At 37.6% G+C, this 22,922-nt stretch overlaps 2 protein-coding genes across 7 annotated transcripts in view; one reads left to right on the top strand and one right to left on the bottom strand.

Annotated features, from left to right (window-relative positions):
* LOC123580778 (ankyrin repeat and SOCS box protein 3) overlaps positions 1-855 on the bottom strand; it is a 113,581-nt gene extending 112,726 nt beyond the window's left edge. Inside the window, exon 1 of one of the 4 annotated variants that reach the window (XM_045446041.1) lies at positions 653-855. The gene's annotated coding sequence lies outside the window, so the exon portion shown is untranslated. The remainder of the gene's footprint in view (positions 1-652) is intronic. The other 3 variants (XM_045446040.1, XM_045446042.1, XM_045446039.1) reach the window with 3 other exon arrangements.
* The window catches only part of ERLEC1 (endoplasmic reticulum lectin 1), a 31,243-nt gene continuing 9,159 nt past the window's right edge, over positions 839-22,922 (top strand). The window contains exons 1-10 of one of the 3 annotated variants that reach the window (XM_045446043.1): positions 839-1,191; positions 6,961-7,065; positions 8,696-8,776; positions 9,753-9,830; positions 9,966-10,029; positions 10,535-10,569; positions 12,842-13,065; positions 13,158-13,287; positions 20,747-20,908; positions 21,763-21,822. In XM_045446043.1, the coding sequence (XP_045301999.1) occupies positions 1,030-1,191; positions 6,961-7,065; positions 8,696-8,776; positions 9,753-9,830; positions 9,966-10,029; positions 10,535-10,569; positions 12,842-13,065; positions 13,158-13,287; positions 20,747-20,908; positions 21,763-21,822 (1,101 nt within the window). In that variant the 5' untranslated portion in view covers positions 839-1,029. The remainder of the gene's footprint in view (positions 1,192-6,960; positions 7,066-8,695; positions 8,777-9,752; positions 9,831-9,965; positions 10,030-10,534; positions 10,570-12,841; positions 13,066-13,157; positions 13,288-20,746; positions 20,909-21,762; positions 21,823-22,922) is intronic. The other 2 variants (XM_045446045.1, XM_045446046.1) reach the window with 2 other exon arrangements.

The raw sequence follows: 22,922 nt of genomic DNA on the forward strand, positions 1-22,922 counted from the left end.
CTCACTCTGCCCCTCTCCAGCTCGCGCTCTCTCTTTCCCTCTCCCAAAAATAAACATTAAAAAGTAAATAAGATATAACAAAAAAAAAAAAAAAAAAAAAGGAAATTTATCAGTTTCCATGATGACACAACAACCCTATACGTCAACCCTGGAATGAAGGAGAAGCCCCACGGGTGAAAATGCAGGGGCTGTGATGTCTAGCTGCTCTCTTCACGAGGAGTCTGCGTCCATACCAACTTCGGAGAATCACAGCATTCTTTTACTGAGGGAAGACAGGATTCCTCAGCTCCAGTATCCCCTAACCTAGGACTGCAGAGACAGTGAGCAAACCGCCCTGCGTTGGTCAGCAGCTGCAAGGCACTGAGATGACTACAGCCCAGAGTAGAAGAGGCGGAGAGAAGCTTCAAGCGGGAAAGATGAAACGCAGGGATGCTACGTGCGAAGAAAAGGAGAAAGGAAAGCAGCCGGAGGACAGATCAGCCAGGAACACCGCCACTTCTCACTTCTCATCTCCACCTCGAATCTTGGCATCCAAAATCTACACCCGCCACTCTCACTCTCTACTTTCCGCTCCAGGGCGGGCCAAGCCGCCGCCCACCCCTAGAAACCGGGCCGGTGGCAGGAAGGGACGGTTGCAGCCTCCCGGACTCACCGGCTGTCGGTGCCGCCACTTCTGCGCGGAAAGGCCTGGTCCGAGGTGCGGTCTTCTGAAGTCCGCTCCCCAGAAGCCACGATGTTCGATTTCTCCTCTCTCCGCAACCGCGAGAACGCCAACCGGCGTCCGGGCTTCCGTAGGCGGACGGCTTGGCGGCCCCGGATGTTGATTCCCGCCTGCCCCGGAAACGGTGGCGGAAGGCCCAAGGGGGCGGAGGTGGCGTTGCCCTGCTCTCCGGAAGGAGACGTGGCGGCGGTTGGGCCCCCGGCTGCCTGGGTGCTTAGTAGTCCCGCCGCCTCCTCCTCCTCCTCCCCCTCCTCTCCTCTGTGGGCAGAGGAGGCTGTGGCGGCGGCTGGAGAAATCGGCAGCGGAGGATGGAGGAAGGAGGCGGCGGCGCGCGTAGTCTGGTCCAAGGCGGGCCGGTGTTATTGGTCCTCTGCGGCCTCTTAGAGGCGTCCGGCGGCGGCCGAGCGCTCCCCCAGCTCAGCGATGACATCCCTTTCCGAGTCAACTGGCCCGGCACCGAGTTCTCTCTGGTCAGTGCCCTTGCGAATCCTGTAGCTATCTCTCTCCCTCCTAGCACTAGAGTTTGGCTCCTTCTCTCCTTACCTGCGCGTTGCTCCCCCAGAACCACCTCTGCAGGCGCTTGCCCCCTTCCCTAATCCAAAGGTTCATTTACCTCTCATCCATTCATTCATTCATACAGCAAGTGTTTAGCGAACACACTATGTAGTTGTGCCCTCCATGCTAAGCATTGGCGATTCAGAGATTACCTGCTCTCCCCCTTTTAAATTTGTCTCATTAGACCGTGCTTACCAACACTCCCACCCCACGGAAGCAGCTTTTTTGGAAATTCAGGCGCTTACGTTGAATCTTCTCTTTAGAAAGTCAGCTGCAGTTCTTCCTCCACCAGCCGCCTTCTCTCCTTTAGTATTGCACACAACCGGATCGACACAACCGGTTACACTGCAGATATGAGTTCCCTTTCACACTCGGTATATCTATCTTGTATACACACACGTGCATATGTGTATACGCACAGCTCTGTCTCCTTCAAAGTTGTTTCTGAGAGAGCTATTTGACCTGTGGGATGTTAACGATGCTCTATTCAGAATATCCTTTACCGTGTTAATGTATTGCAGTCGTAATACGTAAGACCCCAGAACATGAGATTTTATGGTCAGTTTTCCTAGAGTGATGAACGTATTTATAACTTAACAGTTAACGAAAATTTGCAGTCCTTCTGTCTTTGGGGAGTGCTCTGCTGAAAAGTCTTCCTACCACTGTAGGCCAATAAAAATTGCACACTTAAGATGCTACACTTAAGATACTTACCGTGTAGTAATTATTTATTTCAAATTGAAGTCTTGGAAAATACAAAAGCTTTTTTTTTTAATTCTTACCCCAGTTAGCTGCAGTCATTCCATGTGGATGACTATTTTGTTCTATTACCATATTGTTCTATTACTACTTCACTGAAACAAGAATAAGTGGTTGCAAGCAAGATTTACCAGGATAACAAATGTCATGGTTACCACAACAGATTTCTACTTGCAGATGTTAGTTTTTGCGAGTATTTCACACTTTATTTCTCCATCCCTCTGTTTTCAGTTCTCCTGTTCTGGTAGTTCAGTGATTCTGAAACTTATCTAAGTAAATATTTCTCTGAGAAGCCAGGTTTATATTTGTGTTAATTCCATTAAATATTGTTACTTTAAAATACTTATATAAAAGTGTATTATAAGTGAGACATAACTTTAGCAGTCTTGAGGTGAGCATAATTTATTTAGTCCAACCTCTGTTACTGTTTTAAAAGAGCACACAAAATGAACATGACAAGTATTAAACAATGTGGTCATTAAAATATTTTACTCTTGCACCTGTTGGTTTTTTTTTTTTTTTAATTAAAAAACACACACTGATATGCAGCCTTCAAAACTTACTGATGTGTTAGGTGGATGACTAAAATCAGCCTTTTTCAAGGTTACTACAAAATTGTTTCATTTTTCTTTTGGCAGTGGTGTGTGCTGGCTGAAAGAGGTTATGGAAGATCTGTATTAAATTTATCCTGTACCAACCTTTCACATATCTATCAATTTTATTTTGAAATTGAATTTTTAATTCTTTTTGACAGTGGAACATAATTTAAGATGGGTATATCTGAAGAATTTTTTTTTTTTTAAGTTATTTTGAGAAAAATCTAGGGACATTTTTCTGTGAGTTGGCAAAAGGTCTGTGGCTTTCATGCAAAAATAAACCCCAGGAGTCATTATCATTGGCCTTTGGGTTTTGTTTTAGTATTTTTATAATCTGAAGGCTTCCCTTCCTACTTTATGTAACTGGCACTACAGCCCTCCTCACCTGGCACTGTCATTTTCTTTTATGAGCCAGTTGATTGGACATACGTAAACAAGCAGCTGTATGAAGGAGGATAAGGGCCTTTATCTTTCTACAATCAGAAGTTGGAAGAGACTGGATTAGAAGATGTGAATTTTTTTTTTAGCTTTAAAATTGTTCTGTACTTTAAATCATCTCCCCATTCAGATATATCAAAACAATACATAATCTTTACAATCTCGCTTTCATATTTACTTAGAATAATTATTAAGCACCAACAAAGAATACATTTTTTTAACATTTATGTCCATTAATTAATGGCTACGATATTCTTTGTTTACTGGTTTTTAGCGTTCAGTTTTGTGTGTGTGTGTGTGTGTGTGTGTATTTTTCTTCTGAAATACCTACCATCTCTGTGTCTATTAAAGTGCTCAACAATTTATTACTTCACAGAGTTCATAGATTTCACCAAAGTAAAACCACAAAATAAGTCTAATTTTCTCTTCTGTTGTTAACATAGAAATGTATTCCCACTCAAACTTCCCCCAGACACTATGCTTGGGAAGAATGGTGACCAACTCTATTTAAGCATGTTATATATGTTGGCAAGTTGTGCCACTGAGTTTATTTTACAGCCTCTATCAAGATACTTTTGTCTTTTATCCTCTATCTTAATTCCTCCGGACCCTTGTTAAATATTCAGCATTTCTCCCCTGCCAACATATTTTTAAAGTTCCTTAACCTTAAAGTACCATACCCCCTTGGTTTAGTTTCATTATATTAAAATCTGATTTTTATCAGATTACTAATAGGGCCTCTTACACTGAAAATACTTTAGGGTATTAAGTTATATGCAACAACTTTTTTCCCTATCTAGATACATTCAGAAGTATTTTGTTTTCTTAACTCTTTTACTAAATCAAAAAGAAACATTTTTGTTAGATCAAAAAAGTTTTTTAAGTTAGAAAATCAGAAAAGGTTAACTTCCCTGTAATTTTTTTTGAAAATGTAGGGTAAAGTTTGTTAAAAATTTTTACTTGGTGATCCCAATAAGTGACTATTTCAGCAATTTTCAGATAGAAGAATTGCTACTTGGTCTGTTTTATTCAAGAGGAAACCCGCTCTTCAAAAACTTAGTGAAAGAGAAATCTTTGCATCTTCTAACAAGTGATGGCTTTTATTTCTTGTTACCTCTTACTTAGACCTTAAAAACAATAGACCAGAACATAGCTGGGGCACAGGGTTGCAAAAGCACCTGACCCCGGGGGTTCCAAACAGACCAGGTTCAGCCACTCACCCCTAACAAAATCCAAAGGCAGAGAAATGAGTGGTGGTGAAACAAGACAGGAATTCATTTCAGTGATGCCAACAGCTGAAAACAGCAGACTAGCTTCTCAAAGACTGTCTCCAAAGTGCCAAAAATACTGTCAGGTTTATATATGGGAAATATGGGGCAAAGGTGGTGGATATGTGCAAGTAGGCTTTGGAAGTCAAATCAATCATTATCTTGGAGTCCATCATGGGCGAGGTCTTGCTAGCCCAGGGCAGTCCTTACTGTTTGAGAGTAGTTTTGGTTTCTGGGGATGCTTTGCCAAGAGACAAGCTGGAAAGAAAAACCCAACTAAAAAGTTTGAGGTCAAAATGGAGGTAGCTGAAATCCTCTTTCAAGAGGAATGAATTTCTTTATCATATAAACATAAAGCCCAAGAGTGGTTTTCATTACAAAAAAAAAAAAGGATTGTCTTCCTTCCTTTGCTGTAATTCCAAACAAGCAGTTAGTTGCTTTTTCCATTGTTAGTATTTTGGTGAACAGTTTAGTAAACAAGTCAATATTGCTGCCCAATTCAACTTTGAACATCAGAGTTGCAGGTACTTCACAAATAGAGGTAAATACAGTTAAGTCATATGCTACTGGTGCTGCAGGATTTTTTTACCTCAATACCTGGGATTCGTTGTCTCACCACTTCAAAGAATGAAAAGGTGGACACAGAATGAGCAGTAGGGGAAAGTTTATTATAGACTCTAGATTAGAAAGTAAGAATAGTAGGAAAGCTGTCTCTACAGAGAGGGGGCATTTGAAGGTGAATACCCAACAATAGTGGTTTCACACTGTTTTGTAAGGTTCTGGTCATCACCCCCATACAAGTCCCCCTCCTTCCTTCTCAGGTCCTACCCTCATTGGCTTGATAGCTCTAGGTTCTGGGTTGTCCTTTCCTGATTGGCTTGTTTCCACTGTATGAGGGGTGGTCTATGGCCATATCATTATGGGTTACGCATTTATGGTCTCATACTTATTTCTACTTAGGTCTTTTGTCAAATTCCTTAGGGACACCTGAGGGGGAGTAGGTGGTGTCTGTTGCATTCTTAAGAGGAACCTTATGCCTGAGGGCGTTTGCTGTGGTCAGACACTCCCCAGCATTGTTCCAAAATACAAGTTTCCCACCCCACCCAACCTCAGGTCCTATCCTTTCCCTCTCTGCCTATTTTATCCTGTCTTTCCCTATTATACTGGTTGTCTTCACTACAGTAAAGGGATGATTTGGCAAGACTTCAGGCAGCCATTGGTAAGCAAATGTGAATCCTGCTTTGAACAAGACACTGTCATACATTCTGCATATATCTGAAAAACATCAAAAGGCATTATAAATGTTATAGCAATTTGTTGGTGCAACTAAATAAATGTTTCTAAGAATCACTTTATCATAAATTTGGCTTTGCAGCTCTCACTTTCAACTCTGTTTCTCCTCTTCAGTTACAATGGTCTTTTAAACAAGGATCTTTCATCACAATACAGGAGCCTATATAGTAATCTAAAAAAAGGCTAACAAAAGCTGATTCAAATATGTTAAGGGGCACCTGGGTGTCTCAGTTAGTTAACCATCTGACTCTTGGTTTCAGCCTAGGTCATGATCTCAGGAGTTCCTGAGTTTGCACCCTGTTAGGCTCTGCACTGAGTACACAGAGCCTGCTTGGGATCCTTTCTTTGCCCCTCCCCTGCTCTCACTCTCTCTATCTCTTTCTCTCAAGATAAATAAACTTAAAAAAAAAAAAAAAAGCCCCAAATATTTGCTACCTGGCCCTTTACAGAAAGTGTTTGCTGACCCAAAATGTATACTAAAAAAAAAGTTGAGTAAGCACAGAGGATTCTTAGTGATTTTTCTTTTAAAAGTATTTTATCCTGGAGCTCCTGGGTGGCTTAGTCGGTTAAATGTATGTGTTCTGGTCATGATCTCACAGTTCGTGGGTTCAAGCCCTGCATCAGGCTGTTGCTATCCAAATATGAAAAAGAATGCGCTATGTTATCTTCAAGTGTCCCATCTGACGAAATTGAGAGTACATTTGTAAAGTGCTGTAGATTTTCACATATAGATGGTAATTGTTAATAGAACTAATAAGTATTTAGCGATGGTGTATCTATGTATATTCATTGCTTCTTAATGCTTTTTAATCCATATTTTAACCTCAGTCTGTTGCATTACCAGTTTTTCGTTTATACTCCAAATTTCAGTTGTGTTCATTTTTTTGTTATAACACTTGGATAAAGTATGTCATCCTCCTTTTGTCCTTATTATTATTTAATATATAGAATATTTTCCCTGCCTTTGGAAATACATTTAAAAATTTTTCTGTTGACATGATGAATTACTTTGACCTAAGACTGTAAATTATTGGGACATCTGGGTGGCTCAGTCAGTTAAGCATCCAGCTCTTGATTTCAGCTCAGGTCATGATCTAGCAGTTCGTCGAATCGAGCCCCACTTCAGGCTTTTGCACTACCAGCACAGGGATTTTCTTGGGATTTTCTCTCTCCCTCTGTCTCTGCCCTTCCCCTGTGCGTACTCTCTTTCCTTCGCTCTCTCTCTCTCTCAAAATAAATAAATTAAGTTAAAAAAACTAAGACTGTAAATTATTCAAAGTACTACAATTTAACCAGAGAAAATAATGTGTATTTTTTGTTCTTTTTCTAGCCTACAACTGGAGTTTTGTATAAAGAAGATAATTATGTCATCATGACAACTACACATAAAGAAAAATATAAATGCATTCTGCCCCTTGTGACAAGTGGGGATGAGGTAACTTTTTATAAATATATTGATAATCCCTGTCACCAAAGATATTCTTTAAAACATTGCAAACACATACTTTAAAACTGAATGACACCATACAGTGTTATTGCAATATTATTAATTATATTCCCTATGCTATAGTTTTTTTTTTTAATCTGTGACATTTATATTATAACTTGAACTGTGTACCTCTTAATGCCCTTTGTCTCTTTCACCCATTCCACCACCCCCTCCTATGTGGCAACCACCAGTTTGTTCTGTATATTTATGATTCTGTTTGGTTTAATTTGTATGTTTTTGTTTTGCTTTTAAATTTGACTTATAAGTAAAATAATATGGTAATTGTTTTTCTCTGATGTATTTCACTTAACATAATAACGTCAAAGTCTAACCATGTTGTTGCAAATGGCAGGATCTCGTTAATTTTTATGGCTCACTAATATTCCATTGTATGTGTATACCACATCTTTTTCATCCATATTTGGATGAGCACTTGGATTGCTTCCATATTTAGATGCTACAAATAATTCTGCAATAAATACAAAATATGCACATAAAAAAAACTGAATGACAGGTTTCTCAGTAATCCTGTTTACCATAAAAGTAGTAATCACTTTTATTATTCTTGAATTCTTTGATTTTACAGTTCAACTAGGAAAAATTAGCAACCAGTTATTAATATTTTGAATGAAAATCTAATTCCGTGCTTGCTTCTTTTATAGAAATGAGGGTTTTGAAACAGCATAATTTTTAAATGTATATGTGACATTTTTTATAAAGAATTTCTAATAAATCTATAGGTACCTATACTTTTTCCCTACCTTAGCTCATGCTCATTTCTTCCTCCTGAAATGCCCTAACTACCTCTTATCCATCCTTCAAGGCAATGACTTCTTTCAAGATGAAACAGGAGAGTCAGCATGGTAAAATGAAAAGGACACCAGCCTAGGAGCCAGGAGGCTGAGGTATAGGCTCTGGTTAGCTGTGGAACCTTGAACAAATTTGAAACTCAGTACTTCCACTCAGTAAATTTATTGAGCTAATTACATAATATTTTCACAGTCTGTAAAATGGAAACATTACAAACTCAATGAGTGCTTTCTTAGGTTTTGTTCAGATTTGAAATCTGTGAAAGACAGCTCTCTGTTTCATTTTCGTTTTAAACCTTCTAAAGACATAATATACACGTGTGTGCAGTCATACACATATGCCTATGGCATTCAAGTCTGAGATGTAAAAATATATAGGAAACTGGGATGTACCTTAAAACTTTCCCATACATTCTGCAAGATTCTCCAAGATTCAACTACTCTGAGGCATTCATAGGTAGAATCTGTTCGGATGCAAGTATTTAAAACTTCTGAAATAGGTTTATAAGAATTGTTCAGGAAACTGATACTCAGAAACCTTTTTTTTAAGAGAAGAAAGAATGGAAGATTATTCTATGGCTCCATATTTTATATATCATTTCTTTTGAAAGAAGTGGCAAACCATAGGCTCTTATTAAAAGTTTTAACTTTTTTTTCCTTTTTTATTTCCAAGCATTTGTGATTTGGACAATGAGTTAATACCCAGACAGCAGAGTTGGGTGAAGTTCTAGAATAATTGTAAGTATTAAACCCTAGTTCTTTCATAGGAAGAAGAAAAGGATTATAAAGGCCCTAATCCAAGAGAACTATTGGAGCCACTATTTAAACAAAGCAGTTGTTCCTACAGAGTACGTATTTTATGTTCACTTAATAAAAGTAGAAAATAAATTTCCAAATAGCCAATAGACCCTTAAAAATAATTCTACATTTCTTTTTATTATGTTGTATCAAATTTTAAGTTAGTTGTAAATCAAATCATATTGCTTAATAGTATTTTGTTCATTTAAATTCCTGGATAGTAGATGCAGCAAACACCCATTAAAACTGATTTCAAATAATGTCACTTACCAAGTTGCTTTGAACGTTTTCTAGTTCAAAGGAAAGTTTCCTTATATACAATTTTAATTTAAAAAAAATTTTTTTAATGTTTATTTTTGAGAGAGAAAGAGACAGAATGTGAGTGGGTTAGGGGCAGAGAGAGAGGGAGACACAGAATCCGAGGTAGGCTCCAGGCTCCGAGCTGTCAGCACAGAACCCGGCGCAGGGCTTGAACTCATGAGCTATGAGACCTGACCTGAGCTGAAGTCAGACGTTCAGCCGACTGAGCCACCCAGGCGCCCCTACTCCTGATCTATTCTTAATGCCTAAAACAAGGCTTAGCCACAGGGGGCCTGGGTGGCTTAGTAAGTGTCAGACTCAGGTCATGATCTCATGGTTTGTGAGTTCAAGCCCGGTGTTGGGCTCTGTGCTGTCAGTTCAGAGCCTGGAGCCACCCAGGCACCCCAATATACAATTTTAATTTAAAAAAAATGCTAATTGTTATTTTTTTGACTATGTCAAAAATAGTCCCTAAGGCTAATAGTTATCACAGATCCCACATGTATTCTAGACCTTCACAGAGTTTTCACATACAGCTAATTAGTGAAAACAGTGAATATGGCTTCAGAAATTTCATATTTTTCTAAGGCATAATAATGTTTCACCTAATGAAAGCTTACTCTAAATCTTGAGGGAAATCTACTCAACTACATAAAATAGAAGAAAGTAATTCAGTTGAGTTAGTTATGTGGCTTTTGTATGTGTAAATACATCCATTTTTCTTAGATTGAGTCTTATTGGACTTACGAAGTATGTCACGGAAAACACATTCGACAATATCATGAAGAGAAAGAAAGTGGTCAGGTACGTTTTTCTTCAAAACATCAAGTATGGAACATTAGAAAATGAGAATGTTAGTAATTAGATTGATGATTTTCAAGTTATATTCTTGATAGTTGCAAAATACTTACTGTATTTTTATTTTATTTCCAAATATAGAAAGTAAATATTCACGAGTACTACCTTGGGAATATGCTGGCTAAGAACCTTCTATCTGAAAAAGGTATGTTTCTACAGAGTGATTTGATAGTAATGCTGGAATTTGGTTGAAAGTATATACTCAAATTGGAATTTAAAAGATCTTGTCGGAAACTGGATGAATTTTAAAACACTAAAATAAATTTCTGAACAATCTCTTAGAAAACTTTCTCAAAGAGATTTTTTCATTATTTTCGACCTCAACAAACAGTATCCTTTTTGCTACCTATTAATCAATTCTATTAAATCTGTTAAGATAATACACGTTAATGTTACATTTATATAGTGTTAGTGTTAGTCTTTTCCTTGGTTTAACATAGTTGTTATGTATGGAAATAGAAATGTAGATGTATCCCTGCAATTGTGAAATAAAATAAAAGTTGTAAGATAAAAATTATATGTATGTTTGGGATCTTCTTTAGAAAGAAATTTAAAATTAAAAGGGTGATTGAAAACTTAAGTCATTTGTATTTTACATATAAGTCACTGGTCATTCTTTACACCTACCTTACTTTTATATTATTCCACAGATCAAGAAGCAGATGAAAAAGAAAAATCAAAAGAGGCAAGTGACAAGTGTTGATTTTTTTTCACTCTTAACATCTATTATTAGTGAGTCATGAACTTACACAACTTAAATGACAGAATTTAGTCTTGTGTTCTTTACCTATTGCATACCCCAAAGGATTGGGTCAAAGAAAATTTTCAGTATGTTAGGTTTTTCTGAGAAAAGTTATACTGTGATACTTTTATTTATTTTTAAGATCATAGAAAAATAAAAAAATTTACCAAAGATATATCTGGGAAACTTTTCGTAATAGCAGTGTATCACTTCGAGGCTTAGCAGTGGTTCCCTGTGTTTAACATTGGAAATAATTATAAATTAGAGCTTTTGCTTTTTTCCCCTTGTTTGGTCTCTATCTCCCATGCGTAAAACAGATAAACTACACAAGCTACCAGACTGCAAGCATCTTCAAAGCAGGGACTGTCTTTTATCTCTTTACGCCACAATGCAAAGCAGAGTGCCAAACATAATATCGGCACTTCATAAGTGTTTATCAAAAGTGAATGCATAATTGATGACTGACAAATAGGATTGTTTAAAAAGAATGATTCCTTAGGGTACCTAATCACAATTTTTAAGTGCCCCTATAGTTCAAGGAATGCTTTCTGAATCCTAAGCACTCCCATAGAGTTATATAACCTATTGATAGAGGATATTTCTAGAAGTGGTTTCATATCATAACGATACTTCTATTAGACGTAAAGTGAAATGGCAAAGACCTTCAAAGGAATGCCTGTAACTTGAAAAGGGTGGCTTTGGGGGGAATTGATAAGCTAAGCATAGACACACAAAACATTGCTATTTTAAAAGATTTTAATTTTGCAGACTACCTTTGAGATAAAATATTTATTTACTGTGGCTCTGGAGGATAGCAAGATGGAATTCAAAGTGTGAAATGATAAAGGAAGAGGAAGAAAAGGGTAAGGGAAGAAAACTAACATTTACTGAGCCCCAATTTATAAGCCAGGTACTGTGCCAGGCATGTAACAAGAGGTAATGCTTAATTTTCCCCCCAACCTTTGAGTATGTATTATTATTCTCCTTTCACAAACGACAAAAATTGGAATTTAGTCAAAGTCAGAAAGCTGGTAAATTCAAAGCTTGACTCGGAACCCAGGATTTTCTAATTCTAGATAGTAGCATGAAAACAGCTTACAAGAAGTATCAAAATATTTGTCCCTAGAAACATTTGTTTATTTCCTGTTTTGAAGATGGCACTGACAGGGTACCAAAGTGATACAAGATGAGCTCCCTGCCTCCAAAGAGCTTGCTTGGGGATATTATTAACAATATTTTTTTAGGCCCGTTATATTGGACTTTTCTTTGGTTTACATAAATAAAATATAGGCGCTAGCTCCTTAATAATCCTTGTCTTCTGAGGTGATCTATTTTATTCCTCCGTTCAATGAAAATTTGTTCATTTGTCCTTTACTGGCTTTGAATAGATTGAGATAGGAGTTTACACTGAAAAGTATGTCTCTTAATATTAATGACAGGGAAAAAGAGTAAGCAGATTGATGAACGAGTACAGTATTGAGATTCCTGTTTTAAAAGATGGTGTTTTACTCTGTAGCCCCACTTTTTGACAAAATAGACTTCACATCTCTAGAATCTAAAGAGTAACACAGCCTTTCACTAGAAGTTTAGTATGGAAAGCTCTGACTAGACCAGTATTATAAGTTCCTGTATTTTATCTTAGTCTCTTTACAACTATTGAAAACAATTCATATCAATCAAGATATTATATTCTTTTATATAAATGTACATTTACTTAATATCTTAATTTTAGCATCAAATAAAAGTTTCCCTTTTTTACTGTAGTAAACTAGCTCTGAAAATATGTATTTGGTCAAATAAGAATTCAGGAATCAAAAGAATGTTAGAGGAAGAATATATAGAAAATATGGAAATGTTACCTTTATAAATGTTGGTTTATAAATAAAATGTAGTTTCTTCCTTTACGAGTAAGTGCTTCTCGGGGCACTGGATGGCTCAGTCGGTTGAGCATCTGACTTCAGCTCAAGTCATGATCTCACAGCTCGTGAGTTCGAGCCCTACGTCGGACTCTATGCTGACAGCTCAGAGCCTGGAGCCTGCTTCAGGTTCTGTGTCTCCCTGTCTCTCTGCTCCTCCCCAGCTTGCACTCTGTCTCTCTCTCAAAAATAAATAAACATTAAAAAACTTAAAAAAAAAAAAAAAGTGCTTCTCCCATCCTCACCCCCCACCTCCATTTCTAATGAAAAGTCTGTCTTGTACTCTTTTTTTTTTTAAGATTCCCACTAAAAATATCGAAGGTCAGATGACACCCTACTATCCTGTGGGAATGGGAAATGGTACACCTTGTAGTTTGAAACAGAACCGGCCCAGATCAAGTACTGTGATGTACATATGTCATCCTGAATCTAAGCATGAAATTCTTTCAGTAGCTGAAGTTACAACTTGTGAATATGAAGTTGTCATTTTGACACCACTCCTGTGCAATCATCCTAAATATAGGTAGGACATGGATTCAATATTTTAAACATGAAATGCACACATGCTTTAAAGTGGCATAGGCTTAGCTTTAATGCTTTGTTCTTACCAAATAGATTCAGAGCATCTCCTGTGAATGACATATTTTGCCAGTCACTGCCAGGATCACCATTTAAACCCCTCACTCTGAGACAATTGGAACAGCAGGAAGAAATCCTAAGAGTGCCTTTCAGGAGAAATAAAGAGGTAGGAGAATTATCTAACAGTATTTTCTTGGTGCTTCCTTTTCCAAATTTCAGAGCATATATCAATATTTTAATGATTCCAATAGCATAGTAGTAATTTATTTTTCTGACTCAAAATTTTAAATTCCATTTTTTTTTTTAATGTTTTTATTTATTTTTGAGACAGAGAGAGACAGAGCATAAGCAGGGGAGGAGCAGAGAGAGAGGGAGACACAGAATCCAAAGCAGGCTCCAGGCTCTGAGCTGTCAGCACAGAGCCTGATGCGGGGCTCAAACTCACGGACTGTGAGATCATGACCTGAGCCGAAATCGGACGCCCAACCGACTGAGCCACCCAGGCACCCCTTAAATTCCATTTTTTAATTTTAATTATTTTCCTTATTTTAGTGCTTCTCAGAAACTATTTTATCATTCTTTCACTCTCATGATTTCATATTTTAAAGTTTGACATCCTATTAATTATAGTTAAGTTTAATTTTTAGCTAGTTGACTGGCCTTACCAGATGAGCCCCTTGAAGAAATAGACTACAACGCATCTTCTACTGCTTTATTTATTCTTCAACTCCTTGCTATATGTCATCCAAACATCATTCTTCTAAAAGTGTTCTTATTAAGGTCAGTGGCAGTCTTTTGGTTCTAAATTCACTGGACATATGCATAACTTGATGTTAGCACATAAAACACTGAACAGTTGCAGCTTGAACTTTCTCTCCTGCCTTTACTTGAAGTCATTCTCTCTGTTTTATTCTGGTTCTTTTCTCCCGTGAACTAATCTTTGTCTGCTTCCTGCCCCCTTAAAATGTTGAACCACAGTTCTATCTGTGGTTGCCTTCTCTTCTTAGTGTCTGTAGTCTTAGGTGGGCTCATCCAGGCCCACTCTACCAACTTCCATTAATACGCTCACGAGTTCCAGATGTCCATCTTCAACGTTGACCTTTCCCCTGAACTTAAACCACAATCACAATAATTAACATGTGTTGAATCTTAACAGCTATTGTGTAATGCTTACAGCAACCTCCAAGATTGCTATTATTATCTTCCTTAACAGATTAGGAAATTGAGGGATTCAGAGAAGGGAAGGGACAGATGATGGATTAGAGATGAAAATCAAAACAATCTGGTTTTAGAACCTGTCTTCTTAACCACTGCTCTATGCTATCTTTGCTTTTCATCTCTTCATTGGACATAGCCAAATACGTTTTAAGTACGCTCAGATTCATATCTCTCACAATGACCCTTTTCCTACCTTCCCTATTATTTTCGAAGCAATGTCACTTCTTTTGCAAAGGAGCAAATGAGCCAGGACTTCTAATGGACTACCCCAGGAAGAGATAACTGTTTCCTCTTCTTTGGTCCTATATTTTATTCAGTCTTACATTATAGCACTTATATAGCTAAAATTGATTTTCCTATGATTCTTACATTAAGATCAAGGGAAAACAAGGTATGCTTTATTACTTTGGGGTTTCCAGCTCCTTGCGCGATACCTGGTATTCTGTGGGTACTTAACAATGGTTTCCTTAACTAATAACTAACATTCCGCTGCAAAACCTCTTTCTTCCCTTTCTCTTGAGTACTCATTGTACAATTATTGCCAGACTCTGATGGTTGTGAATACTGCCATTCTGATAGGAAAAGAAAATTATCTTAACATTAATCAGCGTTTGATTTAAAGTGCTCAATTAAAAGACTGGAGATGGATTTCTCTTCTGGTCTTCTCCCTAATAGTGATTTAAATACGGACAGGTACTTAAAAGTCAGCTCAATCAAAATGCTTCACAAATCCCAACTTTAATTACTCTTCAGGGAAGAATTGCCAGCTTACTTTCCTTTAATTAATGTTTTTAATATGCCATTTGAGAAAAAGTATTTTTAAAGAGCTACAGATGGGGGCGCCTGAGTGGCTCAGTCAGGAGAGCATTCTATTCTTGATCTCTGCGTTACGAGTTTAAGCCCCACATTGGGTGTAGGGATTACTTAAATAAATAATTATTTTTAAGAAATACAGTGAAAAGCTACAGTATTTCAAAATACTTAGGATCTTTAGACCCTAGATCCTAGAATACGTGTTGTATATGAAAACCTTAGGTAATACTGTAGGTAAAGAGTTATTTAAAACTGATCTTTTTTTCCACAATCTTTTCTTTTATAAATCTAGTTGTTTTTTTTTTTTAATGTTTATTTATTTTTGAGACACAGACAGAGCATGAACGGGGGAGGAGCAGAGAGAGAGAGGGAGACACTGAATCCGAAGCAGGCTCCAGGCTCTGAGCTGTCAGCACAGAGCCCGACGCGGGGCTCGAACTCACGGACCATGAGATCGTGACCTGAGCCGAAGTCGGACGCCCAACCGACAGAGCCACCCAGGCGCCCCTATAAATCTAGTTTATTACATGTAACTTTTTTTTAAATTGATATTTAGCATATGGTTTGCCTTTTATTTATTTACTCTTTTAATGTTTATTTTTGAGAGAGAGAGAGCGGTACACAAGCAGGGGAGGGACAGAGAGGCAGGCAGAGGATCTGAAGCAGGCTCTGAGCTACAGCAGAGAGCCCCATGCAAGGCTCAAACTCACAAACTGTGAGATCATGACCTGAGCTGAAGTCAGATGCCTAACTCACTAAGCCACCTAGGTGCCCCTGGTTTGCCTTTTAAATTTGGATTAAGCTTTATCATAATGAATTTTTCTTCTTTTTTAAACAAAAATTCAAATCTGGCTAGCAGAATTTTGGTTTCAACCTAAAACTAATGTGACACACTGTACAGTGACTAACTGGAATTTAAATAAAAACTAAAACAAAGGAAAAATAGAAAAAAAAGAATTTTGGTTTCATGTCGTACCAGGTTTTTTGTTGTTGTTGTTCAGTTTCACAAGAAATGGTTTATTAAGAGGACTTATGGACAAAACCTTTTGGGCTGTGGCAATTCAAATAGATCTCCACAATCCCACCTTCTGCAAAACCTTTTTTATAGCCCTAGAAGCTACCAGTACCTGCTGAGGGACCGCCCAGAATGTTTAGGAATAGGTGTGAGTAGAGAAACTACTTGCTAGATAACCTACTAGATAAAGTCCTAATGAGATTTAAAAAAAAAAGAATAGGTGTGCATCATTGTCATATCGCCAGGGCAGATGAAGGAAGTTTTGCCCCATAGGTATACCTAAAGGTGTGGTTGAACAAGAAGAAACATTAGTGGAGCCTCCAGGAGGCTTCAGGCAACAGAGGGGTCATCATGGCAGATTTGTCCAAGGTGACATTACTCTAGCCCACACACTCTACCCTATATATCCAGCCCTTACCGGCTCATACACCCAGCTTTTCCATGATATTCCCTGAGCCAGCAGAAAAAGGCTCTTTGCAGTAGGGGCTCTTTGTCCAAGTTGAAGGCATAAACCACAGCAGCAGTACAGACAGCAAGAAAAGAGACTTATGTTGACACAACCAAGAATGGAGTAATAATTTTTGCCACCATCTCCCTCAGACTCTAAACCAGTTTGATAACTACTGGTTGCAGTGGGCACAGGACCATCTAATGCGTGTATCTCTTTGTGCATGTCTTTTAATGCGATAGTGATACTGCCTGAATTACTAGGCATATACATGCAACATTCAGTGTGAATATAGCACAGGTGCCCCCTTGTGCTACGGTGAGTATATCCAAGCCCATTCTACTCTGTAATATAGCTTTTCACATCGGTGTAATCTCTGTATTCATGAGTGTCAGGCTATAGTAACTATTGTTGAGAATCATCTGGATGTAATAATTAATGTGTGGGGCGCCAGGGTGGCTCAGTCGGTTGAGCATCTGACTTCGGCTCAGGTCATGATCTCACGGCTCATGGGTTCAAGCCCTATGTCGAGCTCTGGACTGACAGCTCAAAGCCTGGAGCCTGCTTCGGATTCTGTGACTCCCTCCCTCTCTGCCCTTCCCCCACTCATGCTATGTGATGCTCTCTTTGTCTCTCAAAAATGAATAAAAATTTTTTAATAATGATTAACGTCTCTATATACCATTTCACATCTTCTTTGCCTAAAGATGGTACAAATATAGATGGTACAAATATTACTGCTAAATGCTTGTACCAATGAAAGACAGCATGGGTCCATCGTGCCTTTAATAGGGAGTAAATTTACAGAGGCTGTTATCGTGCTGGCTTTGTTGTTATTGCATTAATTTGAAGATAACTGGACTATAAGGAGTCCATTTTATGAATTTCTAAATGCTACTACAAAAACCACCATCGCTTTTATTGGAATAATTTTTCTTAGAAATGCAAGTAGATGCTGTGTCCACAAGAAGGAATAATAAATGGTCATGCTTCTATTCTTTTTACCTCTTCCCCTACCTGAGCTAGAGGTTTCGTTGTGCATTATTAATGTGTTTCCTCACTAACCTTACTATAGGTCTCATGTATTCTAAGTAATTAGCTTAGTCTGTTAGACCTTAGCTCCTTAGGAGCAGTGACTATGTCTGCTACATTTTTAATACTCAACACTTAAAACAGTGCCATAGAATGCTCTGAATGTAGAAAGTCTATACATAAAATCCAAGGTCCTTTCAAAGAAGTAAAGATGTTGGGGCGCCTGGGTGGCGCAGTCGGTTAAGCGTCCGACTTCAGCCAGGTCACGATCTCGCGGTCCGTGAGTTCGAGCCCCGCGTCAGGCTCTGGGCTGATGGCTCAGAGCCTGGAGCCTGTTTCCGATTCTGTGTCTCCCACTCTCTCTCTGTCCCTCCCCCGTTCATGCTCTGTCTCTCTCTGTCCCCAAAATAAATAAACGTTAAAAAAATTAAAAAAAAAAAACAAAGAAGTAAAGATGCCATCTTGGCAATCTTTGTTCTTCTGTAATACTGGAGGAGAGAAAGGATAAGGTCGTTGGTTTCTAGAGTAACCATCCAATGACTCCTACCAGCCAAGATAGAAGAAGAAAAACATAGTTGATCAATGGCAACTACAGCAGGTGAAAAGGAGATACCATGTCCACTATACATTTATTTGGAACTCTTTTTAATTTTTTAAATTATTCAGTTTTAATTGGTATACTCCTTTAATCCTGATCTAGATTCATTTTCTCTCCACTCACAGTCAAAACATAGTTTACTTCTGGATTCTAACTCATTATTCTCTTTCATAACTCCTCTTTCTACCCCACTTATGTCATTCCTTTAGATTCTCTTCACCTGTGGCACTGGGTTACTTCAACTTCTAACGTGGCTCCGCACCTCGGGATTTATTCTTACTATTCCTTCCCTGCTACAGTATTGCTTAAAAATCTGATCATGCCATATTTTTGTCTAAAATCTAGAAGATGATAGAGCATTACATAGTTTTCTTTATCATTAAGTACCTGCCTATCTCTTCAGTTTTAAGTATTATGCCACACCCCACATCTTTGCTCTTTTTTAAAATGTTTATTTACTTATTTTGACAGAGAGAGAATGCACTCATGAGCTGGGGAGGCGCAGAGAGAGAATCCCAAGCCAGGCTCCACACTGTCAGTGCAGAGCCTGACACAGGGCTTTATCTCACAAACCATGAGATCATGACCTGAGATAAGATCAAGAGTCAGATATGCCCAACCAATTTAGTCATCCAGGGGCCCTCACATCTTTGCTCTTATGTCTTCCTCAGGTTCACATGCATAGGTACACACAAACACAAAATACATACAGACATTCACATAAATCACATAAATCATGTTTCAAGAATTAAAAGTTTTCTCTTGATGAAGTCTTCATGTTTCATTTCTTCATCAAAATCTGTTTGAATCATTACTACCTCTGTGAATCTGCTGTTCCCTGAACCCTTTAGTGGGCATCTTCCATAACCGAATTGCAGAGTCCTTCAGGACAACAACCAGGTCCTGTTGCATGTTAATAATTATAGTTAATATTCATATTTACTCCCATTCAGCTCCTCTTTACCCTGCTTCTTATCTTTTATTTACCCATAGTAACCACATTTTCCAAAACTAAGTATAGAGACAAAATCTAGTAAGTAGCAAAATACTTAAAAAGGCTAATATCTTAGTGAACTTCCTTTCAGTCTTTTGGGGGATTTTTTTTTTTTTTTTTTTTTTTGATACACAGATACACATTAAAAAAAATAATTGGGGGTGCCTGGGTGGTTCACTTAGTTGGGCGTCTGACTCTTGACGTCACCTTGGGTCGTGAACTCAGTCGTGAGATTGGGCCCCTTGTTGGGCTCCACACTGACAGCACAGATCCTGCTTGGTAGTCTCTCTCTCTCTGCCCCTCCCCTGCTCACGCGTGCACATGTGCGCGCGCTCTCTCTCTCCCCCTCTTTCCCCCCTCCCTCCCTCCTTCTCTCTCTCTCTCTCTCTTTCTCTCTCTCCCTAAATAAATAAATAAGCTTAAACACTCTTGCTTTAAAAAATAGTAATAGTAATTGGGGCTCCTGGGTGGCTCAGTTGGTTAAGCGTCTGACTTGGGCTCAGGTCATGATCTCACATTTTGTGAGTTCAGGCCCCGCGTAAGGGCTCTGTGCTGACAGCTCAGAGCCTGGAGTCTCTTTGGATTCTGTGTCTCCCTCTGTCTGCGCCTCATCTGCTCATACTCTGTCTATCAAAAATAAATAAATATTAAAAAAATTTTTTAATAATGATAATTGGGACCAAACTGTATACATGTGTGTATATATCTATGCATAAAATTTTCACTTGTTTTCACTTAACAGTATATTATTTCTACGTAACTATGTCATAAAGTAACCTTCTATAGTGTTATTTTAATTATCTCAAATATTCCATTGCTTAAAGTACCAAAATTTATTTAATTAATTTACTGGTATGGATATTTTTGTTGTCCACAATTTTTTGCTAACGTAAAGAATGTCACACTGAATGTCATTGAAGCTAAGTCTTTGCACCCATCATTGGTGATCATTAACTCAGAATAAATTTCTAGAAACAGGTCAAATGTAAGCACTTAATTAAGCACAAATAGGTAAGTACATAATAAAGTATATACCGTCAAACTCTACTCGAGAAAATTGTGGAATTTTACAGTTTCATTAGCAATATTTTTTTAACAACAAGGAAGGTTATGATGTGCATTTGTGTATATTTGTTTGTATTTGTGTGTATGTAATGTGTTTGTGGTATTTCTAGTAAGGTAGAGTACTACTTAGCTTAGGTACTTGCACTAGAATAATTCTAGCTGCTAAAATCAAAAAAAGAAGGAGACAAAACATATGAGATGGAAATTATCCCTATATGTTAAGAATGGCCATCATATCCCTAACCAGTAGATGGAAATAACCTTTGTCTAGAGCTTTCTCTATTGTATTAAGTGTTGCAAAATTCATTTTTTGACAACACATTAAAAATGAGAGGACAACTTTTATTTTCCAAATTTCCTATAGTTAAAAATAATAAAGTCATAACTGAAAAAAAAAAATAAGTATGGTTAGAAGCCCTTAAACATATGTGTTTAATTTTAGGAAGAGTTGCAATCAACCAAAGAAGAGAGATTTCCAGCAATCCACAAACCCATTGCTGTTGGTTCTCAGCCTATGCTCACTGTTGGAACAACCCACATATCCAAATTGACAGATGACCAACTCATAAAAGAGTTCCTTAGTGGTTCTTACTGCTTTCATGGGGTGAGAAGTGAGCCTTTGGTTTAAATATTTATCTTACAGCCTTCACTTGTATGTTAATTAGTCAGGACCCATTAGCAGCACTGAAAAAAGTTTTCATCTGTAGAGAAACGGCAGGATTCTGGAAGCCTCCTACTAGACATTTTCTCTCTGCATCTTATATAATCTAATTTGTAGCCATTATGTTCTCTTTACTCACAAGCTAAAACTTGACCTTTACTTGACAGAAATTACGTATATATAAATAAATCATGTGTGATTTGGGTTAATTGGTAGAATGGGCATCAGAGATTATAAGGCATAAAAAAAATTGTATGGTCTGCATTTTGGTTATGTATCAATCACATTTAAAACTTGAGTTAACATCTACAAAGGTTAAATTTTGCCTTTAATAGACTAGTAGTTACAGTGGGAAATACACTAAGTGGAATTTTCATTTTATTTTATTTTACTAAGGCAATACAGCAGCTGTGCTCCGTATTTGTCTTTTTTAAATTAGTATTTCTCAGTAATTTCTCTTTTTATTATTGAAGTGTAGTTGACATACAATGTTATATTAGTTGCAGGTGCTATAACATAGTGATTTGACAATTCTGTACATTACTTAATACTCATTATAAGTAGTTACCATCTTTCACCAGATAATGTTATTTCTCAGTAATTCTCAGTAACTTTTTTATTTTAATTTTCAACCACATTGTTACTAGTATCATTTTTTTATGTTTATATATATGTGTATATATATTTGTTTATATATATATATATTTTTTTTTCCCATCACTGTCATGTTGCAATATTGAGACAGACCCCAATCCCCCATTCTCCATATTTAACTCGATCTTTTTGCTTTCTCGTAGGGTGTTGGTTGGTGGAAATATGAATTCTGCTATGGCAAACATGTACATCAGTATCATGAGGTATGGAATAGCCTTTATATCATTCTACCACTAGATAAAGTTTTAAAAATCTTTTGTGAAAAAAAAAGAGGGGAGATGGCATTTTAATTATGAAATGACTTAAATATGAAAATACTTCAAAGTGTCTGTAAGTTCCAGAAAATGGAAAACTTGGTGTTAAGTAAATCAACCATCTTTTTTTTTCTTTTTTTAATGTTTATTTATTTTTGAGGGAGAGAGACTGAGTGTGGGGGGGGGAGGGGCAGAGAGAGAGACACACACACACAAAATCCAAAACAGGCTCCAGGCTCTGAGCTGTCAGCACAGAGCCCATCACAGGGCTCGAACCCACAAACCATCAGATCATGACCTGAGCCAAAGTCGGATGCTTAACTGACGGAGCCACCCAGGTGCCCTACTAAGTCAACCATCTTAAAGTAAGGTTGTTTATTAATTGCTCAGATTCTTGTATTACTGTGACTCTGGAGGAATAATAAGCTATTGTGACTAACCTCGTTAGCTTGGACCGAGAAATTAGTAATTATAATTCTTTAAATTAACAAAGTAAAAAAAAATTAACAAAGTGAATAATAAGATAGTACATTATGGCTCAGGCTAGGAAAATAGGATAAATACAGCAAGTTTCTCAGCTAAAAGAACATACCATATCATTTAAGTTTAAAATCAAGTACGTTTTATTGGCTTTTGATTCTTCCTTTTTTTCTAATTTCATAAATCAGATAGCGTATTCTCCCACATTTGAGCCAAGCTGTTCAAATTCTGAACTTCAGCCCTTATTAAATTTATCTGTCATAGTTGTACATTGGTAAGCAACTGTTTGAAATTTTTTTTTTAACGTTTATTTTATTTTTGAGACAGGGAGAGACAGCATGAATGGGGGAGGGTCAGAGAGAGAGGGAGACACAGAATCTGAAGCAGGCTTCAGGCTCTGAGCTGTCAGCACAGAGCCTGATGCAGGGCTCGAACTCACGGACTGCGAGATCATGATCTGAGCCAAAGTCGGATGCTTAACCGACTGAGCCACCCAGGCGCCCCTGTAAGCAACTGTTTGAAGACAAACATTAATTAATAAATATTTACCTTGCTGACAGGAGATAAAA

Source organism: Leopardus geoffroyi, chromosome A3 (genome assembly GCF_018350155.1).
Source record: "Leopardus geoffroyi isolate Oge1 chromosome A3, O.geoffroyi_Oge1_pat1.0, whole genome shotgun sequence".
NCBI classification, from domain to species: Eukaryota; Metazoa; Chordata; class Mammalia; order Carnivora; family Felidae; genus Leopardus; species Leopardus geoffroyi.